General features: G+C 38.0%; 1 protein-coding gene across 7 annotated transcripts; it reads left to right on the forward strand.

Annotated features, from left to right (window-relative positions):
* The first annotated feature begins 2,575 nt into the window (after nt 1-2,575).
* Nucleotides 2,576-19,371, forward strand: LOC101888516 (kinesin-like protein KIF13B). Of its 7 annotated transcripts, XM_059130866.1 has the most exons (21): nt 2,576-2,783; nt 3,485-3,727; nt 3,786-4,646; nt 6,896-6,983; nt 7,051-7,217; nt 7,284-7,800; nt 7,871-8,870; nt 8,933-9,247; nt 9,321-9,467; nt 9,697-9,738; nt 9,831-11,493; nt 11,552-11,697; nt 12,445-12,547; nt 12,617-12,721; nt 14,280-14,294; nt 15,885-15,947; nt 16,081-16,430; nt 16,521-16,593; nt 16,655-17,362; nt 17,421-17,720; nt 17,776-19,371. In XM_059130866.1, the coding sequence occupies exons 3-21, from the start codon at nt 4,592-4,594 to the stop codon at nt 17,850-17,852; spliced, it is 5,934 nt and encodes a 1,977-aa protein (XP_058986849.1). In that variant the 5' UTR covers nt 2,576-2,783; nt 3,485-3,727; nt 3,786-4,591; the 3' UTR covers nt 17,853-19,371. The 7 variants fall into 7 exon arrangements, with proteins under 7 accessions (XP_058986849.1, XP_058986850.1, XP_058986851.1 ...); XM_059130867.1 differs by lacking the exon at nt 3,485-3,727 and having other exon boundaries at nt 4,063-4,646; XM_059130868.1 differs by lacking the exon at nt 14,280-14,294 and having other exon boundaries at nt 3,485-4,646.
* The last annotated feature ends 41 nt before the right edge of the window (nt 19,372-19,412 follow it).

Genomic DNA, 19,412 nt, shown 5'->3' on the forward strand with positions numbered 1-19,412 from the left:
CCGACAGTCTGAAATTAGTCGCAGTTTTTTCATCTCACCCTGTATATTGTTCATCCAATTTGATATTTTTGTCGCCACAGCCGTAATATGCACTCCATAACAACAATATTGGAAAAATATATCAAATTTTATAGAGATTCAGTTCAGATTTTGATATTTTTATACGATTTGAAGCGTATTGTGCAGCAAATGTTTAATACAAGCTCAAATGTATTTTGGCACATACAAACGAGTTCAGCCCGAAAGAAAGTGTGCCGAATTTGATGAAAATCGGTTCATATAAAGCTATTGGTCCTATATATATGTTTCAGAGATAAGTGCCTCCCTCAAATTTAGTGACAATCGATTCAGAGTGGAATACTACCATTTGATTATAAATTATATGTGTTCCAAAACCATAACACACATTCAAAAACGATCATAGTTGGCATGATTTGCTTCACACAAATATGCATAGTGGTGAAGGGTAACTTAAGCTGGGAATACATAAAGCGCTTATTTGGCTGGCTTAAGTCATCGGCTGGCTTCTTCGGAAATGAACAAAGGAGCCTACAGCCAAAATCGAACTAGGTCAACCTAAAACTCCTTTGTTCATCTACGAAGAAGCCAGCCGATGACTTAAGCCAGCCAAATATGCGCTTTATGTATTTCCAGCCTTAAAGCCGGCCCACCCGACTTTTGACCTTTCTTTATTGGTTCATATTAAAAAACAAGTTAGAAAGAACCTTTCGGTTTTGCCGACGGATGTATGCACTCCGCCAATATCCTTTTTTAAAAATAAATTTTGACTTACGTTATTATTTTTAAAATGTTGACCCATCATTGGGATGATACCGAAAGAGTGGGCCAATATTTTCAATTTCGTATATGACCTTAGTAAGATATAAATATTACAACGTGCCAGATTTAAACTATTTTTATTTCATTTCAAAATTTTGGAAGAGAAAATATTTAGATACTCCAAGAATCCCTGACTTAGGGTGGAAATACATACAGCGCATATTTGGCTGGCTTAAGTCATCGGCTGGCTTCTTCGTAGATGAACAAAGGAGATTTAGGTTGACTTAGTTTGTTTAGTTTTGGCCCTAGGCTCTTTTGTTCATATCCGAAGAAGCCAGCCGATGACTTAAGCGTGGGGAAGGTACCAAAAAAGCATGGGCCGATTTTTATCATTCACTGCGAAATTTTTGGAATAGTGAAATTGAAAGAATATTGGAGGCTTATTTCGCATTTTAGTATCGTTTTAGTTGTTCAAAATGTTGACCCTTTGTAGGTGTTCAATTTTGGGATGTGTGGAATTTGAAGACAATCAGACACTTATTTCACATTTCATAAGAGTTTTAATCATTCAAAATGTTGACCCCTTGTGTGCACAACACTTCCTGTGTTGTTACAAATATTTAGTTTGAAAAGATCGGGTGCATATTTCGCGTTTTACGAGTTTTGTAGCTATTCAAAAGTTTGACCAGTTGTGAGGGAGGTACCAGAAGGAGTGGATCCATATATCCCATCTTCACACTTGATCTTGTGTTAATAAAAATATCGCACCTGGCCTAGCACTGACAAACAAATTGGGATTTGCAAGTTTTTCGAATAGTCCTTTCTTGATCTATGAGGTAATTTATTTTCTTTGAAAATGTTGACTTTTTGTGGGATAGGAACCTAAAGGGAGGTACCAATGTTGCATATCTCCAAACTCGATCTAAGTTTAACAATAATGCTACAATGTACCAACTTTAGCCCAAATCGGATACTCCCTTCAACAACCATAGATTGACTCCAAATGTCCTGGAACGGCCCAAAGAGACCTAGGTTCTAAAACCGTTATTTCGATTCGGCACTTTTTGGCCGTATCAAGTGATATATGCCCTCTGCAGCCATATGGCTGAGGATATAAAATGTACCAAAATGGGCGTTCCACGGTACAAAAGTTACAAATAGGTAGTAATAGAAACGTGTAAATTTTCCAATGGTGAAATAAAATAACAATAGTTACCATATTCAATTGAAATAAATGATCTGCTCATGGTAGGAGATTAAGTAGATTTGTATAAGTTTTTTCTCAACACCATTCGGAGGGTATTATGCTATGCATTTTGCAACAATTTTTTTCATTCAAAATTGTTTTGACAGTTCATTGTCCAAACAGCTGCGTCGATGCCATGGCAGAAGAATACAGGTAGATGCATCAACGCTTGGGAGCATTGATATGTCAAAAAAAATAAATGTTTTTTTCAAATATAAGTAGATTTTTATATGTTTTCTTATACAATGTCATTCGAAGGCTATTATAATTCGCGTTTTTCAACAATTTTTACAAATTTAAATAATTTTTCATTCAACATTTTCAATTCCAAAATTGGTTTGACAGTTCATTGTCCCAGCAGCTGTGTCGACGCGTCTGCTTTAACACCTTATTATTTGGTCAGGTCTGAACGTGTAATGAAGTATAAAAAAGACATTCAATATGAATTGATATCCCATAGAGGCATATGAATGAAGAAATATAAATAAATGCTGCCACAAACTTAAACACACGATAGCTAAGTGCAGCCAAGTTTAATTCGGTCGAAATTAGTCTTATGTATCCCTACCTACTTTTAATGACGGACGAGAAAGGGAAAAACTAACTTATTGCAAATAAAATCGACGAAATTTTTAACTTTACTAAACATTCCTTAAACGAAATCGAATCACCCACTCGGGCAACGTTTATGCATTGTAAAAATATCAAGAAAATGGAAAAGTTTTCAGCTCTTTGCGCATAAAAAAGATATACAAATGTAAGGTATTCATTTTTTGCCAAAAGACAAAATCGATGGCAAGAAAATCGCAGCAGTGTATCTACATACGAAGAAAAAATCAGAAAACGTAGTCATTATTCAGTGTTGAGAATTTTTTTGTGCTGTGGCTTGATTATGTATTATGGCAGAAACACTCGAAACAATATTGTCACAACTTTGTGGAAAAAACTGAAAATATAATTTAGAATATTATGGAATAACGTTAATTGCTTGCTTATTTGCGCAAACCGAATCAAAATCAAATAAAAAAATATTCAGAAAAAATATATTTGCATTAGTGTGTGTGACCGTGTTTGTGTGTATGAGAAAATTCGGACAAATATGACAAAAGAAATAACAGAGCATATTTCATAATTTATTAAATATAAAACGGAAGCAAAACAAATAACTGCGGTCCCATTTATTTACTTCACATATTATTTGTTCACACAACCATTGTCTCCTCGTCCTTTAATGTCATCAAGGTCCCATTCCCCATTCTCTCTCTCTCTGCCAGAAAAACACGAGTTAGTGAGCGACCAGTCAACAAACAATACAACTAAATATACTCTTGTCATGCGTTGTTGTTGTCTTTGGCGTGGTGTATGTGTGCGTGCGAATGCCTGAATGAATGTAATTTAACGGAATTTAAGGTTACGTTGATTTGTAAATAACATATTTAATTGTTTTCGTTAATGAAGTATAATGTAAAACAAACAACGGGCAACAATAAAAAATATACGAAACTTTGTGCGAAGCGATTAAAGAAAACATACTCTAATCTAATAAAGAACCAGTGTTCCAACTATATCAAAAAAAAAAAAAACAAAAACTGAATCTACATCAAAATATAACGAGCAGATACTGCTTCGAACGTCCAATACCCTACTACAACGTATTGATGACCAATGAACCGAAAAACATTGTTGGCAGCAGCAACAACCGTATGAAATGAAAGAAGGAATCAATAGACGGAGTGACTGACTCATTTTATTTTTGCAGGCTTTTGTAACGACAAACGCACACTCACCGTTGGTCAGGTGCGTGTAGCAGGTTGGCAGACAGGGAGCTATAAAGCACTCACTCTTCCCTCTTCATTATAAGGCTTTACAACTTCCTGTGCTGTGTGTGTTATTTGCGACAATACAGTCGGCCTCTCAAGTTATTCGATTGGGAGGTTTTGTTTGTTTCTGCTCCGCTGCAGTATAGTAGCTCTGTTTATAAAGCTACTACTTGCGGCAACGTTTTATTTTTTTTAATTCTAACAACTTCAAATCAGGCAAAAAGCCAACAAAGGCACATATTTTTCCTTGGGGCCAAGAGTACAACCACCATTTCGTCGTATTCCATTCAACCGGCCAAGGAAGACGAAAATTACCACACACTACCAAATCACACAGCAAGAAACCAGAAACAAAAACAACACGGCCTACTTAGAAAACTGCTAAAACGGAAAAGAAAATCATTGAAGAAAAGCATAAGCGAACTGAATATTGTTTTGCCTGACAAGTTGTCCTACGTACGGTGTGGCTAATACTCATAAGAACGGAGGAAAGATTGTATTTTGTTGTTGTTCTGTTCGTGTTTAGGCCCTCTCTGAGTGGCGTCTCATTTCGCCAACGAACCACCAACGCTAAAAAGCAAGCAGAATATACACGAAGGAAGGCAAGCAGTTTTGTTTATGTCCTCTATGCCTTTTGAACGCTAGACATACCCTTCCCTAACCACTTTTACCCTTGACTATAATCTACTACGTATCTAACTCCAACACAACACCTCTCGCAACGTCAACTTGCCAATCAGTCACAATGTCAACGGATAAGATCAAAGTTGCTGTCAGGGTGCGTCCCTTTAACCGCCGTGGTAAGTACCTTTATTATTCTGTTCCATTTAAGAGAAAGTCCTAAATTGTTCGATGAAGCAATGAAAACAATATTATGTTGTGACAAGAGGTTTACAGTGGATTTGGAAACCTCAAATTAAAATTACTCCCCATATTGCTGCAAATAGCTTCAAATGCTTAAATCTTGGTAATTTGTAATTTTAGAACAATGTATGGAAAAAAAAAGAAAGGGAGTAGTTTTTAAACTTGAAGGTATTTCTTGATTTGATGCTGCTTAGGCGACTTATAGTCCTGTCTTATTTTCGTTTGAACCAAGCTTTGTTTGGAGTTTTCATTCTAAGACAGAAATAACAACCGATAAAAGCCCATTTACGGAGCTGAGCTCATACAAGCGTTATCACAATGACTCATTGGCTCATTCATATGACGGAGGAGCCCCATAAAAACGATCGTATTCACTCACGACACACTCTTAAATGCCTTTTTGTTTTCATTTTTATTTGCCCATACACATTGAGTGCTTGTGTGTGTGTGTATGTGTTTATAAAGCATTTTACTTAATCACGGGCTTTGTCGTTCTCCCCGTCAGTGAGTGATGGCAATGAAAATGTTTAACTCTGCTCGTATTTATACAATTCCGCAAGCAAACTCCACATAGATATATTAACAAAAAAATAATAAAAATAAAACAATAACAAAAGATATCTAGTTTTGCTGTATTTATGTCTTCTTCCGAATGTTTATGTTCGTTATGTTGCGAAAGTCCGAAAGACGGTATGAATTAGGTATCTGCTGCTTCTTCATTCGATTTTCCATTTGAACATCGTTGTTAAGAGATACAATTAAGTTTGGTGTTTTGGGAAGGTTTTGTTTTCTGTTGAAGCGAATCTGTTTCCAATGTACCCAAAAATTATTAATAAGAAAACTCTATCTTTGTTGTGAGACAGCTTATTTTATTGTGATCAGACTCTGCGGCAGTCGGTGGATTAATCTATATTTTTGGGGTTCTGATGACGGGGCTTGAATTGGATTGACAACAAAACCAAATTCCAAACCATTCAAGCACGGTTACAAGCGACCCGACCCCATATTATTGCATCAGACAGATCATCATCATTCCTCTTCAGTCTATTGTCTCTTGTTTTGGACATTTCTGGTAGGAAATTGTACTTGTCTTTGAATTAGTTTAGTGTCTGTATATGGCACTACAGGTTTTTCTTGTTGGTACATTTTATTATCTTATTAAACATAGAGAAGAAGGCCATTACGGAAACTATGTTAATAGCCGAAAGTTCAGCTTACATTTAAACTTGTCTTTTGACAACGAACATCTATGCAGGCAGTATAATTTAAACTAGTCTGAGGAATATTTGTATCGCAATGGTTGATGTTACCTATAAGGAGTATTAAGGAAGAATGCTTCAAATTTAAATTTATTTTTGTCATTCCTTTTAAAGTATGATTTCATTAGGATTTCTAATGCATGCATTTTGATATGTTTTTTCCAATAAAAAAATATTGGTCACTTTACAAATTACAATTTGTATACAATTTATATTTTATTTCTCATATATTATGTAAGCCCTGTCGTTCATTTAAAAAAGAAATAACAATTCAAAATGGGGCAATTTGCTTAGACGACAACAATTTGCACATTAGCCCACCCTAGATGGTATTATCGGGCTTCAAAATATAAAATAAAATGAAAGCAGCAAAGTAACCATTTTGTGCTCGTATCTTAAAATACGTTATAACGGATAAAATATAAGTAAAAATTTTGGACTTGAGATTTGAATGCAATAGCATTCACGTTATTTGACATCAGTAATGGGCGCTGTAGCGATATTTTGGTAAATAGAATCGAATGAAATCATTTTTTTCCCCAAAACAACTTGAAAGTCATAAATTATCGCTAGGTACTCCGTAGTTTATTCTAAATAAATAAAAAAACGTGTCTCAAAAACTTTTAGAAATGCCGTAGACTTTCACGCCGTTGCTAACTAGGAGTAAAGCTTCTACCAAATGAACGATTCGGGTTACAAGGAACTGAGCGTTTCTCGGAAAATGAGAAAACTCAAAAGGTCCCATGAGGAAATGGGAGAATTGAACAATAAAAGTATCAACCGCCTATTAAAAATTAAACAATCTTTTACGCCCAAAATTTTGTATTTTGGCATTCATATTTTGTAGACAAACTACAGTCAATTGTTTTTATCGGCGATTCCTTGTGAATCAACTACAAATTTGTGCTTTTCTTTTCATCTTTCAGAAGTCGAACTTGGAACAAAATGCATCGTGGAAATGGATAAACATCAGACCATACTTCACAATCCTCCAGCCATCGACAAAATAGAAAGGTTTGAACAAACTTTATGGTGTATACCTTTGTTGTGAAATTATTTCAATCGCATCCTTATTTTCTAGCCGGAAACCGCCAAAGACTTTTGCATTTGATCATTGCTTCTTTTCGCTGAATCCTGACGATGAAAAATATGCATCGCAAGAAACTGTATTTGATTGTCTGGGTCGAGACATTCTGGACAACGCATTTCAGGGATATAATGCCTGTATATTTGCATATGGACAGACAGGTAAAGTAGATAGAACATAAAAATATAAAAGGAAGGATTTCCAGTAAACGGTAATATGTCTTGCAGGTTCCGGCAAATCTTACACAATGATGGGCTCACAAGAGTCCAAAGGAATTATACCGCGCTTGTGTGACAACTTGTTCTCAGCCATTGCCAACAAAACTACCCAAGACCTTATGTACAAAGTTGAAGTGTCCTACATGGAAATCTACAATGAGAAAGTACATGACCTCTTAGATCCGAAGCCAAACAAACAATCGCTAAAAGTACGTGAGCACAATGTCATGGGACCCTATGTCGACGGTCTATCGCAGCTGGCCGTTGCCTCCTACATGGACATTGATAATTTGATGACCGAGGGCAACAAGTCGCGTACAGTGGCCGCAACGAATATGAATGCCGAATCGTCGAGATCTCATGCTGTGTTTTCGGTGGTCTTAACACAGATACTGACAGATCAAGCATCGGGAGTTACGGGTGAAAAAGTATCGCGAATGTCCCTTGTCGATTTAGCCGGTTCGGAAAGAGCCGTTAAAACCGGTGCTGTGGGAGATCGACTCAAGGAAGGCTCAAATATAAACAAGTAAGAGTCACATCATAATTTCTTAAGTTTCCAAGGAATCCATTTTGCATAATTCTGATTCACATTATAGATCACTTACAACACTTGGTTTGGTCATCTCTAAGTTGGCCGATCAGTCCAATGGAAAGAAGGGTGGGAATGACAAATTCGTGCCCTATAGGGATTCAGTGTTGACTTGGCTTTTAAAAGACAATTTGGGAGGCAACTCTAAAACTGTTATGGTTGCGACTATTTCGCCTTCTGCGGACAATTTCGAAGAAACTCTTTCTACACTACGGTATGCAGACCGTGCCAAGCGCATTGTCAACCACGCCGTTGTTAATGAAGATCCAAATGCCCGTATAATTCGCGAATTGCGCCATGAGGTTGAAACACTACGAAATATGCTTAAGCATGCCACTGGATCGCCGGTGGGCGACATCAATGATAAACTGGCGGAGAGCGAAAACCTAATGAAGCAGATCTCACAAACCTGGGAAGAGAAACTAGTTACTACTGAGCGCATTCAAAATGAGCGCCAACAGGCACTGGAGAAAATGGGCATAAGTGTCCAAGCCAGTGGTATAATGGTGGAGAAGAATAAGTATTACTTGGTTAATCTAAACGCAGATCCGTCCCTTAATGAGTTGTTAGTTTACTACCTTAAAGAAAGGACTCTGATTGGCGGACACACCATGAGTGGTCCTCAGCCTGACATACAGCTATCCGGCCTGGGCATTCAGCCAGAACACTGCGTCATCACCATTGTGGATGGTGGTCTCTTTTTAGAACCATTCCCAGGTGCACGATGTTTTGTGAATGGCACGGCAGTCGTAGATAAAGTGCCGCTCCACAATGGCGATCGCATCTTGTGGGGCAATCACCACTTCTTCCGCGTTAACTGCCCTAAATCGGCAACCGCAAACCTGAGCTCTGAGCCACAAACTCCAGCCCAACTAATTGACTACAACTTTGCTCGCGACGAAATCATGCAGAACGAGCTGAGCAACGACCCTATTCAGACAGCTATAGCAAGACTGGAGAAGCAGCATGAGGAGGACAAACAAGTTGCTTTAGAGAAACAACGACAGGTAATATTTGTTTGTCTTTTGTAAATATGCAGACAAGGTAATATGTTTTTATCTGATGACAGGAATACGAACGTCAATTCCAACAATTGCGCAACATTCTTTCGCCCAGCACACCTTATGCTCCCTACACTCCTTATGACCCACTGCGCTTGGGTAAAATAACACCCAACACGCCTACTTCCCAGATGCGCGTGGAGAAGTGGGCGCAGGAACGCGACGAAATGTTTAAGCGTTCATTGGGACAGTTGAAGAATGACATCATGAGAGCCAATGCTTTAGTCCAAGAAGCCAATTTCCTTGCCGAAGAAATGGAAAAGAAAACTAAATTTTCCGTAACTCTTCAAATACCACCAGCCAATCTTAGCCCTAACAGGAGGGTGAGTGCATGGACTTTCTATTGACTAATGGAGTAAAATAATGTGATTCAACCCGTGCTTTCTGCCTTTTCAGAGAGGCGCTTTCGTCAGTGAACCGGCAATTTTGGTAAAGCGGACGAATTCTGGCAGCCAGATCTGGAGTATGGAAAAGTTGGAAAATAAGCTAATAGATATGCGTGAAATGTATCAGGAACACAAGGAACGCATTCTTAATGGATTGGTAAGTTTTGGAACAAATCCGTCCTACCGTTATTTTGTATATATCAAGTCGCATCAGAAGCACCTGTAAACAGTAGGTGGCCCAACTTTGATTTACAAAGTAAATGGTGGATGGGACACCCTAACATATCTTGTATTCGAAATTTATGAAACACCCACCTATTGAACACAAAGATCTAACACACTGGTTTCACAAATAACTCTTTTTCAATCATTGCTCACCTAAAAAGCCTCTTATTGAGACATTCTCAGATGAGGAAGATTCGGACGAGGTAATTCAAAGCAAGATCAGCTTACATATTTTTAAATATTCTACAATCTAAAGATTTCTTAACCGAACACAATCGTATACATTGTTTTGTAGGAAAATGAGAGCTCCAAGTCCTTGGATCCATTTTACGAGTCTCAGGAAAACCACAACTTGATCGGCGTGGCCAACATCTTCCTGGAGGTCCTGTTCCACGACGTCAAACTGGACTATCACACACCGATAATAAGCCAGCAAGGTGAAGTTGCTGGCCGACTTCAAGTCGAAATACAACGCATCGCTGGACAAATGCCGCAAGATCGAATGTGTGAGTCGATATCGGAGTCATCGTCCGATTCGCGTGATGATTACGATGATGCTCCGGACCCAATGGCAAATCAGATAACTTGTCGGGTGACAATTAAATGTGCCTCTGGTTTGCCTTTGTCGCTGTCGAATTTTGTGTTCTGTCAATATACTTTCTGGGGCCACTCGGAAATGGTAGTTCCCGTCCTCAATGCTGAGGCAACGACCAGAGATCAAAATATGGTCTTTAGGTTTGACCACACGAATGACTTCACGGTAACAATAAATGAGGAGTTCCTTGAGCATTGTATAGAAGGGGCTCTGTCAATCGAGGTCTGGGGACATAGAAGTGCCGGGTTTTCAAAGTCGAAAGGATGGGAAGTGGAGCAGCAACAAGCCAAAGCTCGCTCACTAGTAGATCGCTGGGCAGAATTGTCGCGTAAAATTGAATTGTGGGTAGAGATTCACGAATTGAATGATAACGGAGAATACGGACCAGTTGAAGTCAGTAACCCTAACGAGGTGCTCACTGGCGGTATTTATCAGTTGCGGCAAGGACAACAGCGCCGCGTCCATGTCCGAGTTAAGCCAGTCCAAAATTCCGGTACATTGCCGATAATCTGTCAGTCTATCGTGAACATATCGATCGGAAGCGTGAGTGTGCGTTCACGTCTGCAACGGGCATTGGATTCGTACCAAGAGGAAGACCTGACAATTCTGCGAGAGAAGTGGAGTGAAGCTCTGGGTAGAAGACGCCAATATTTAGATCAACAAATTCAAAAGCTTATTAAAAAGGAGGACAAGACAGAGGAGGAACGGGAGCGTGAACTGAGCCTGGTTCACCAATGGGTTTCTCTAACAGAGGAGCGTAATGCAGTATTAGTCCCAGCTCCTGGGTCCGGAATCCCCGGGGCACCGGCTTCTTGGGACCCACCTTCCGGAATGGAGCCACATGTCCCTGTTTTATTCCTTAACCTCAACGCTGACGACCTCTCGGCACAGAACACCAACGATGAGTTCTCTATAGCTGGCATTAACTCGATACTATCCAAGGAACATGGCCACAAATTCTACACACTGCAAATTCTGCAGCACCTGGACAAAGATGTTTGTGCCATTGCCAGTTGGGACTCATCTATGCATGACAGTCCTGCTCTCAACCGGGTTACGGAAGCCAATGAGAGAGTGTACTTGATCTTACGAACAACAGTGCGTCTGTCGCATCCCGCTCCCATGGACTTGGTTCTCCGAAAACGCCTTTGCATTAATATCAAAAAAGGACCAAGCATAACGGATCGTCTCAAAAAGTTCCGTCTCGTTAGAATGGATGCGACTATTCCCAGCACAGGAGTCACATACGAAGTTGTGTCGAACATACCGAAGGCATCTGAAGAATTGGAGGACCGCGAATCTCTAGCCCAACTGGCAGCAAGTGGTGACGACTGTTCGGCGAGTGATGGCGAAACGTATATAGGTAAATGTTGGGAGTGGAATTCATGTCCCTGGCTAATTTTTTTTTTTTTGCATTTCAGAGAAATATACACGTGGTGTCTCAGCAGTTGAGAGTATTCTGACCCTGGACCGTTTGAGGCAGAACGTGGCTGTCAAAGAACTGGAAACGGCACATGGCCAGCCACTGTCCATACGCAAGACTGTCAGTGTGCCCAACTTCTCGCAGGTAATGTATACATTCTATGTACTGAATCGATCGATATACATTTATATGCGTATTTATACATATATACACAATGTACTACTTACACACCACTGTCTCTTTATCTGCTTACGAGTATTGTCTTTGTAATGTACCGTGCCGTATATATATTTTCAATGAAACTAAACTCTCAATTCGTATTTTTCTGAAATTACTCTTTCTTTCACTTCTTTTGTGCTTTCACTCCCATCATATGAACAAATAATGTATTCAATGTGTATGTTGTGTGAACACCACCAATTCGTATCGAAAACTTTCACCACAAATCTGAAAAAAAAAATAAAAAAATAAACAAAAACTAAATTGATAATAACCTGATCTATTAATTTCACCTTGTTCACCACCTCTGTCGTGTCAAAATTAACCAATCTGTTGTTGATACACCCTAACAAATCGCTAACCAAAATCAAATCTGAATAATCAATCCGCACTATAACTTTTTGTAATGAAAATGAATAAATGATCAGGCGGTCAAAGACACACCTAATCCTGGAACAGTAAGTACTCAACCAGTTGCTTAAATAGAACATTCTCATAAATCTATTTTGTTCATTAGAATTTTCATTTTCCTCTTATTTAATCTACTCTGTTCCTTTGAAATTATGCCGTGTGTGGGTTGATTTGATTTCCCGTACCATTTCCTCCCACGTCAATGTCCACCAAAAACTCGTCTATTAATCACGCATTTCTCTCAATCTCATTTTGCCACAGATTATGGGCTTTGACGCATCTATGGAGTCACTTTTGAATGTGGGTCGATCCGAATCATTTGTGGATTTAAATCAATCTCTTGGATGCAAATTTATGCCACAAGGTAATATTTACATCAGTAACTACTCGAGGATACGATTCCAAATGTACTGAGATTTTGTTAAATTTTTAGTGCAAACAACGCCCGTTGGAATGCGAGATTTCAACACTCGCTCTCGCCACAGTTTCGGAGGAAAAGGAAGCAACGACGACTCTCCCGGCAAGCCATTTGGAATTGGTAAGTTCCCGCAGTGGTTATCTACGACCTAAGTTCTTCACACATTTTGATTTGTTTCCTTTTGTCGATTAAACAATCATACCCATTACTTTAATTGCAAAATTATTATACCTATTGACCTGATGAAACACATGAACTTGACTTGCCATTAACATCGCCAATTGTAAAATGTTTAGGGTTGGGGTGGATGCGTGAGTTTCATTGTTTTCAGAACGCTCCTATCGAACGAATGCATTTGTTTGCCTTTAAAATAATTTCATTCACTCCAATATCAAATCCAATGATAGGGCCGTTGTGAATTGCTTTCTCCATCCACCCTAACACCATGACACCCTAATATGTAGTACTCGTAAATGGAATTCTTTCAACGTCGTATTTTATCATTTATATTTCTTGTGTTTTATTGAGTCATGAAAATCAACCTTTGGAGATATATTTTGCATCTGATGATGGTCTAGTGGTTCTTTTCTAATTATTTCTAAATCCCTTTTTTCAGAAAATATTTGTTCAAAGCACGAGATCGCTTAATTTGTGCTCTGTTTTTAATTGTATGGGTGGTTGTAACAAATTATAAATTGAGACTTCCATCATTAAATGCAAAAATCATTTAAACCAAACGAAGCAGATCATGACTCAAATTTGAAACATTAGTAAAAAGTGAAATACATTTTATAGCATTGTTCGTTAAGCTCAATTCCATTTTGAAATCGTTTTTTTTTTTTTATTTAATCCGACCGACATTAATTATTTGGTTCACACTTAGTAAACGAAAATCCTTAGATTAGTTTTTTTTTTCGCAGGAGTTAAAAAATAATTTAAAACTAGAATCCCTTATCTTTGATGCACTATACAAATATTTTCGATTTTTATTTTCCCCATTATTAGTTTACACATTGACATTTTTGGTACTTGACTCGCCACATCTAAAACACTTGCTCAAGCTTTTGTTTCATTTTAATGGGAACTGAAGCAACCACCTTTTGAACACGGCTAACGGTCCAAAGAAAAAAAGAACAACTTTTCGCTGCTTTATTGCAAATTCTAGCTTTTTTTGAATGTATTCCATTTTTTCCAAATCAACAAATATCACAAACTTATCGTTCTACATGCTGCCACATGCATATACACAGACAATTCTGTCGAGTTTAGCTGTCAGAACAGATCACTCATCACATTCTTATCATGTTTCATGTTTCACAACAACAACGTTATTGGATTCAATTCTTACTCCCCACCCTTCTACACTGAACTCAACGTATCCTGCCAAAAATATGTGAATTTCAATTTTTATTTTCTGTTTTCTTTTTTGTTAAAATGATTTACGATTATTTTATTTGCATTGGAGTCCAGTCATTTCCTTGGTTATTTTTCTCAAATATTTTTGCACTGGTTGGCAAACAGCAAAAATTGAAAACATTTTAGTTGTGGCCGTTCTTACTGGTGCAATTTTCTGTTATTTTTATTATTCTTGTTTTTTTTTTTTTAATTTCCGACATTGAATAATGATTGTGTATATTCTCAATTCTCAAAACATCACAACAATGCGCAACCATCGCAGGTTCCTATTTGTCAGGTAATAGAAAAATGCTGGGTTGAACCCAAAAATTAAAAAAAAAGAGTCTATTTATGCAATTGTTAGAAGAACGCAACTTTTCCAACGTTCAAAAGCATATCGATACGTTTTGTTTTGTTGACAACACTTAACACTGGATTGTTATTTATTATTGGACAATTTTGGTTTCTTCTTCTTCGTTAGAATCGTTCCTTTGTTATGAAACGCTCGTTTCGCAATATTTCCTGAACACTCAGTTTGTTTTTGTTGTTTCGCCCCACGGACATACTAATTGCAGCAATGGGACACGGAACTCCGTTACCAAACTCAAAAAATTGAGTCATCCTAAATTTTTGATTTGAGTTTTGAGAGACATCCCTCCTCCAGTCTGAGTGTTTGTTTGCAACACTCGAGCATCTGTTTTTTTAATACACACAAGATTTTAATTTGAGTTTGTTTGTTTAGTTGTAATCTGTCCTAAAACACACTTGTCGTTTGTTAACCTCTGTTTATCTATACTTGTCTGTCCTTTTTCTATAAAAGAAACTTACAGTCTATCATTTAGTTCAATTTTCTAATTTGTTTAGTTTACAATGTTTGTTACCAAGTGTATTTCATTGTCTAGAAAATCCATCATCTAATCCATCCGATCGCATTGCATTGCTTCGAAATCATAATCAAATGCCGCCATCGCAATACTACATCGTCACAACCATCCATCAATCCGCCCATGCACAGCAAAGGACATTCAACCACATTAGAAGCATCATGTTGTTTTCTTGTTGTTATGTGTAAAGATTTGTATTTAATTGAATGCTCTCGGTTCTCTATGCGTATTCTAGTTCTTCTTTCTATTTGTGCAATTATTTGTTGTTTAAGTTTGTTTCGTCATAAGCCTGTCATAATCACAATCACCCATTGTAATTTCCTCTGCCACAAATATTAATAATGTATTGTGTAGCGCAAATTGCTATTCTGCCTGCCGTTTGTAATTACGTTGCCGAGCCTCGCCCTTTGGCAAGGAGGCAGTTAGATTTAGAAGACAAGGTGCCATAAAGCTTTGACCCTGGAACCGATATAGCCCATAACGCAGACACTGAAGAGTTCACTCAAACTACTGAATATTTGAAGCAATTGAAGGGTACCTACAACGAATTATTTTAAATGGAAATATTCAGTGCAAAAACGAAATAGAAAACGGGGGACTTCTGTAGATATATCATACGACTTGAGTTGCAATATTATATGAAGTTCCAATATTACAACACTAAACTCTAAAAACAACACTCTACTGAGTCTGCGTTGTGGGCTGGTTTACTGGTACTAATAGTGGCATGCTCCATAGAAAGACTTAAGTGATCCGCAACAGCACTTGGTTTTAGCACAGGCCTTTTACCTAGTACACATAGTTTGTAATTACATTAGAAGAACTCGGCACATGTGTTGATCCCAGAATGGCGCTAAGTAATAAATACAAATATGTTTAAATGGAATCACCTCAACGTTTAGTTCCTGTTTTAGAATTTAGTTTATGCTAACTGTGAAGCAGTTTATTGATATTAATATACTAATCATCTGTATGCGTAAAATGTTTCTTCTTTTGGGATGCAGCTCGTCCAACATTCTTAAATTTGAATTTGAATTCAAATTCGCTAAGAACACAGCCAACAAAACGTAGGTCCAAAACAATTTGAATTTAATTTGCTTACGTATTACACACAGCGTATAGAAACCTATACAATATATTTCAATATTTTTTTTAAAAAAGTCATTTTAAAATCATATGTTGTTGTTTTTTGGATTGTAGCATCGCCGGCTACAAGCAAATTGATGGGCATGCGTATGACCACACTGCACGAAGAGCCTTTAGGCGGTCATCGTTCATTGGCCGAAGAACCCGAGGACAGCTTGAGTGACTCGGACTATAACCACGATTATGATTTGGAGAAACAGCAACGACTGAACAATAGCTACCACCAGACACCGCGATCGCGACTTACGTCATCTAAAACAATGGACTCCTTTATGGATGTAAGTTCGCATTCGAACCACAGCTATTTGAGCTACACCTCAAACGCGAACACAAACTTGAAGCATTTGACAGGCTTAGCAACGCCAAGTATGAGCTCTTCAACCTCTAGTGGTTACGGTTCACAGGTAAGTCAAGGCGAACTTGGAAAATCACCTTAACTTGTTACATAAACTGACAACTCTATTGTATATCGTATTGTATCGTATATTTTACAGGCCGTGTCTTGCACTAACCTAACCAATGACGATATCACGTCCATGCGTTCTATGAGCATTGATGAGACTCCAGGTAATTGCATCCGAGCCCATGTGTGACACATGATACGTTAATGATACATTCTGTTTTGCAGATTTTGATCGCATCAATTCCAATTCTCCACCCAATCGTGCTGCAATTCACCGTGTAAATCCATTCCTTAAAGACATGCCAAATGCGTCGAATGGAACTCAGAACGCAGAAACGGGTTTTAGCAGCAATCAATTGCATGAACAGCAACCCAAATCGCAGGTCACCGTTGCCAATGATTGTGGTACACTTCAGCAGCCAAATGAAGCGGATACGCCGTCAGCCGTGAGTAATAATCAAGAGAATATGCAACAACGTGATATGGGCGAAATGAACCAGAAAACTGACCTTTATAATTCTGCTACTGACGAATTAAATGAACCAGAAGGCGAACACGAGATTGCAGATTTTAAAAATGAAAACATACGCAATATCGTGGACGACAACAACAAAACGAATGTTATGCCAAATAACAACAACGACACTTCACCTTTGCCCAACAACACAGACAATCAGAATGGGAACGAAGTCATAGGCGAAGGCACTGGAGTGGTAAAAACTCCACTTCCAGCGGGGAAAGTTGTGAGAAGAAAGAAGACACCCCCTCAGGGTGGCGGCAATGGCAATGAAACATCTAACGGAACAACTCTAAATAATAATCGCACAAACACTATGCAAAGAATGTCGATTGCGAAGATGGAAGGATTGGCCAATAATACATCTAATGACTATCTCAATATGACATCAATGAGCGCCAGCATGGAAATAGAAGGTGGGTCAAATCATTTAATTGCATTCGCATTGAGTTTACTTATATCTCTCATTTTTAGACGAAAGCAAACATGTCGATTTAACCCTTCCGGATTGGGTCACAATTGGCGAATCTGTCCTGATTCGGCCCTACAATACAAGTGGAGTGATCTCCTATGTCGGCACTACACACTTTCAGGCCGGAACTTGGATTGGCGTGGAACTTGACACCCCGACAGGAAAAAATGATGGCACCGTGCAGGGCATTCAATATTTCCACTGCAAACCGAAGCATGGTATATTCGTGCGATTTGACAAATTAATACTTGACAAACGTGGCAAGGCAATGAGAGCATATAAAGCAGAAAAGAGCAGTAAAGGTAAGCTGGAACAATCTTATCCATATTCGATGTAATAACAATATGTATTCGGCAGAGACAACGCCATTGCCGCGCTCTAAAAGCCGAGGCGAATCGCTAAGCTCGCTGAGTGGCGCCGGTGGACGAAAATGATTATTTCCGAAGTGTTCGCATCAAATGCAGAGATGGGCCAACATTACAAGTGCAAGGCAACATTACACAACCCCGACAACACCAAATGCAATATCCGTGCCAAACCAAAAGCACCAACCCCCCCATATGCGCCGAACTACATCTGTCGCAGCAGAACCAACACCACCCCCCATTTCCACTAAGCGCACATGTTCCATAATGCGAATGTCAACATATGATGCGAACACGTCTAATGCGAAAAAAACGAATCGACGCTCGACGGCATTTTGAAGGAGACCAGGTGAAATCAAAGTTATCGTTTGCAAATGCCGTTCGATGCAGTCACTTAATATAGCTATGAGACTCCAAAAACAATGAAACACACACATACACACAAAGCATAGGAAATCAGAACGAGTATAAACAAATCTCTATCTAGAATAGTTGGCTTTATATGAGAACAAAATCAGCTTCCTTCAAGCGAAAACTTGTCCTTTTTGTATGTTTCTGTTGTACTAGGATTAAACACAAATAATGTAAATCATTACACTAGCTTAGGTGGCACTTTCTCCAGAAATGGAAGGCAGCTTATCTATACGGATACTGCAGTCGAGTAAACGCGTTCCCTTTGCTTTTTATGTCAACTTCGGTCATGTTTGAAGCACACCAACCCCTTCCCCCGATTTCAAGCATTCAAACAACGACGACAGTTGCAACTCGTATTGTATAAACATTTAGGCGTGGTGGCATTTCATTTAAGGTTATTAGTGAGGTAGACAATTTTGTATATTTTATTTAGAGCTTTTAATAGATACGATGATAACGAACGCTGACATAGACAGATTTTTATCAGTGCAAAAGGCCCCCGACAAACAGTTAAGCTTTCAGTTGAAGAACACAATTTCATAGTTTTAATTACATTTTATGTTTCCTTATAATTATTATTATTATTATTTGCTGCTTGTTTATTGATTGTAAGTCTTCTAACTATGTAATTTTACTTTACATACAATCATTGTGATGCTTTTATTTTGTGTTATTTTAAATTCCATTTGTGTTAAGTATTCCCTTTTGTTTAAGCAACGAATTAGCCAGTTGTTAGCCAACATTCTGACAGCGATGTCAATTTTTGAAAGCCGTCGTTTCTTGACGTGATCCTTTAAAATCATGAAACTTCGGTACTTTCTACTCCATCGTAGTAAAACAATCAATTCCTCCAGGTATTTGAAAAATCCTGAATACGATACAGGATGGAGCAAATCAAATCAAATTTTCATGGACATTGTAAAACATGTTATGCATATAAAGTATTTTATTATACACACATATATAAATATATATATCTATTAGTTTTACGATCGACCGAATACATCAATGTGTAATTACTTTTTAATTATCATTTGCAACAAAATGCTGTAAACTAAACAAATGTATAAAATTTAATGTGATCTGAAGTCAAGACAAAAAGTGTTGACTTAAAAAAGGACTCTTTTAATTTTGCAATAAAACTATTCAAATTTTAATTTTTTTTCAAGTGCAATATTTTTTATAAGCTTTGTTTGTTTTATTTTTTGGTTTTGG

This window comes from Musca domestica, unplaced genomic scaffold, assembly GCF_030504385.1.
Source record: "Musca domestica strain aabys unplaced genomic scaffold, Musca_domestica.polishedcontigs.V.1.1 8, whole genome shotgun sequence".
NCBI lineage: Eukaryota > Metazoa > Arthropoda > Insecta > Diptera > Muscidae > Musca > Musca domestica.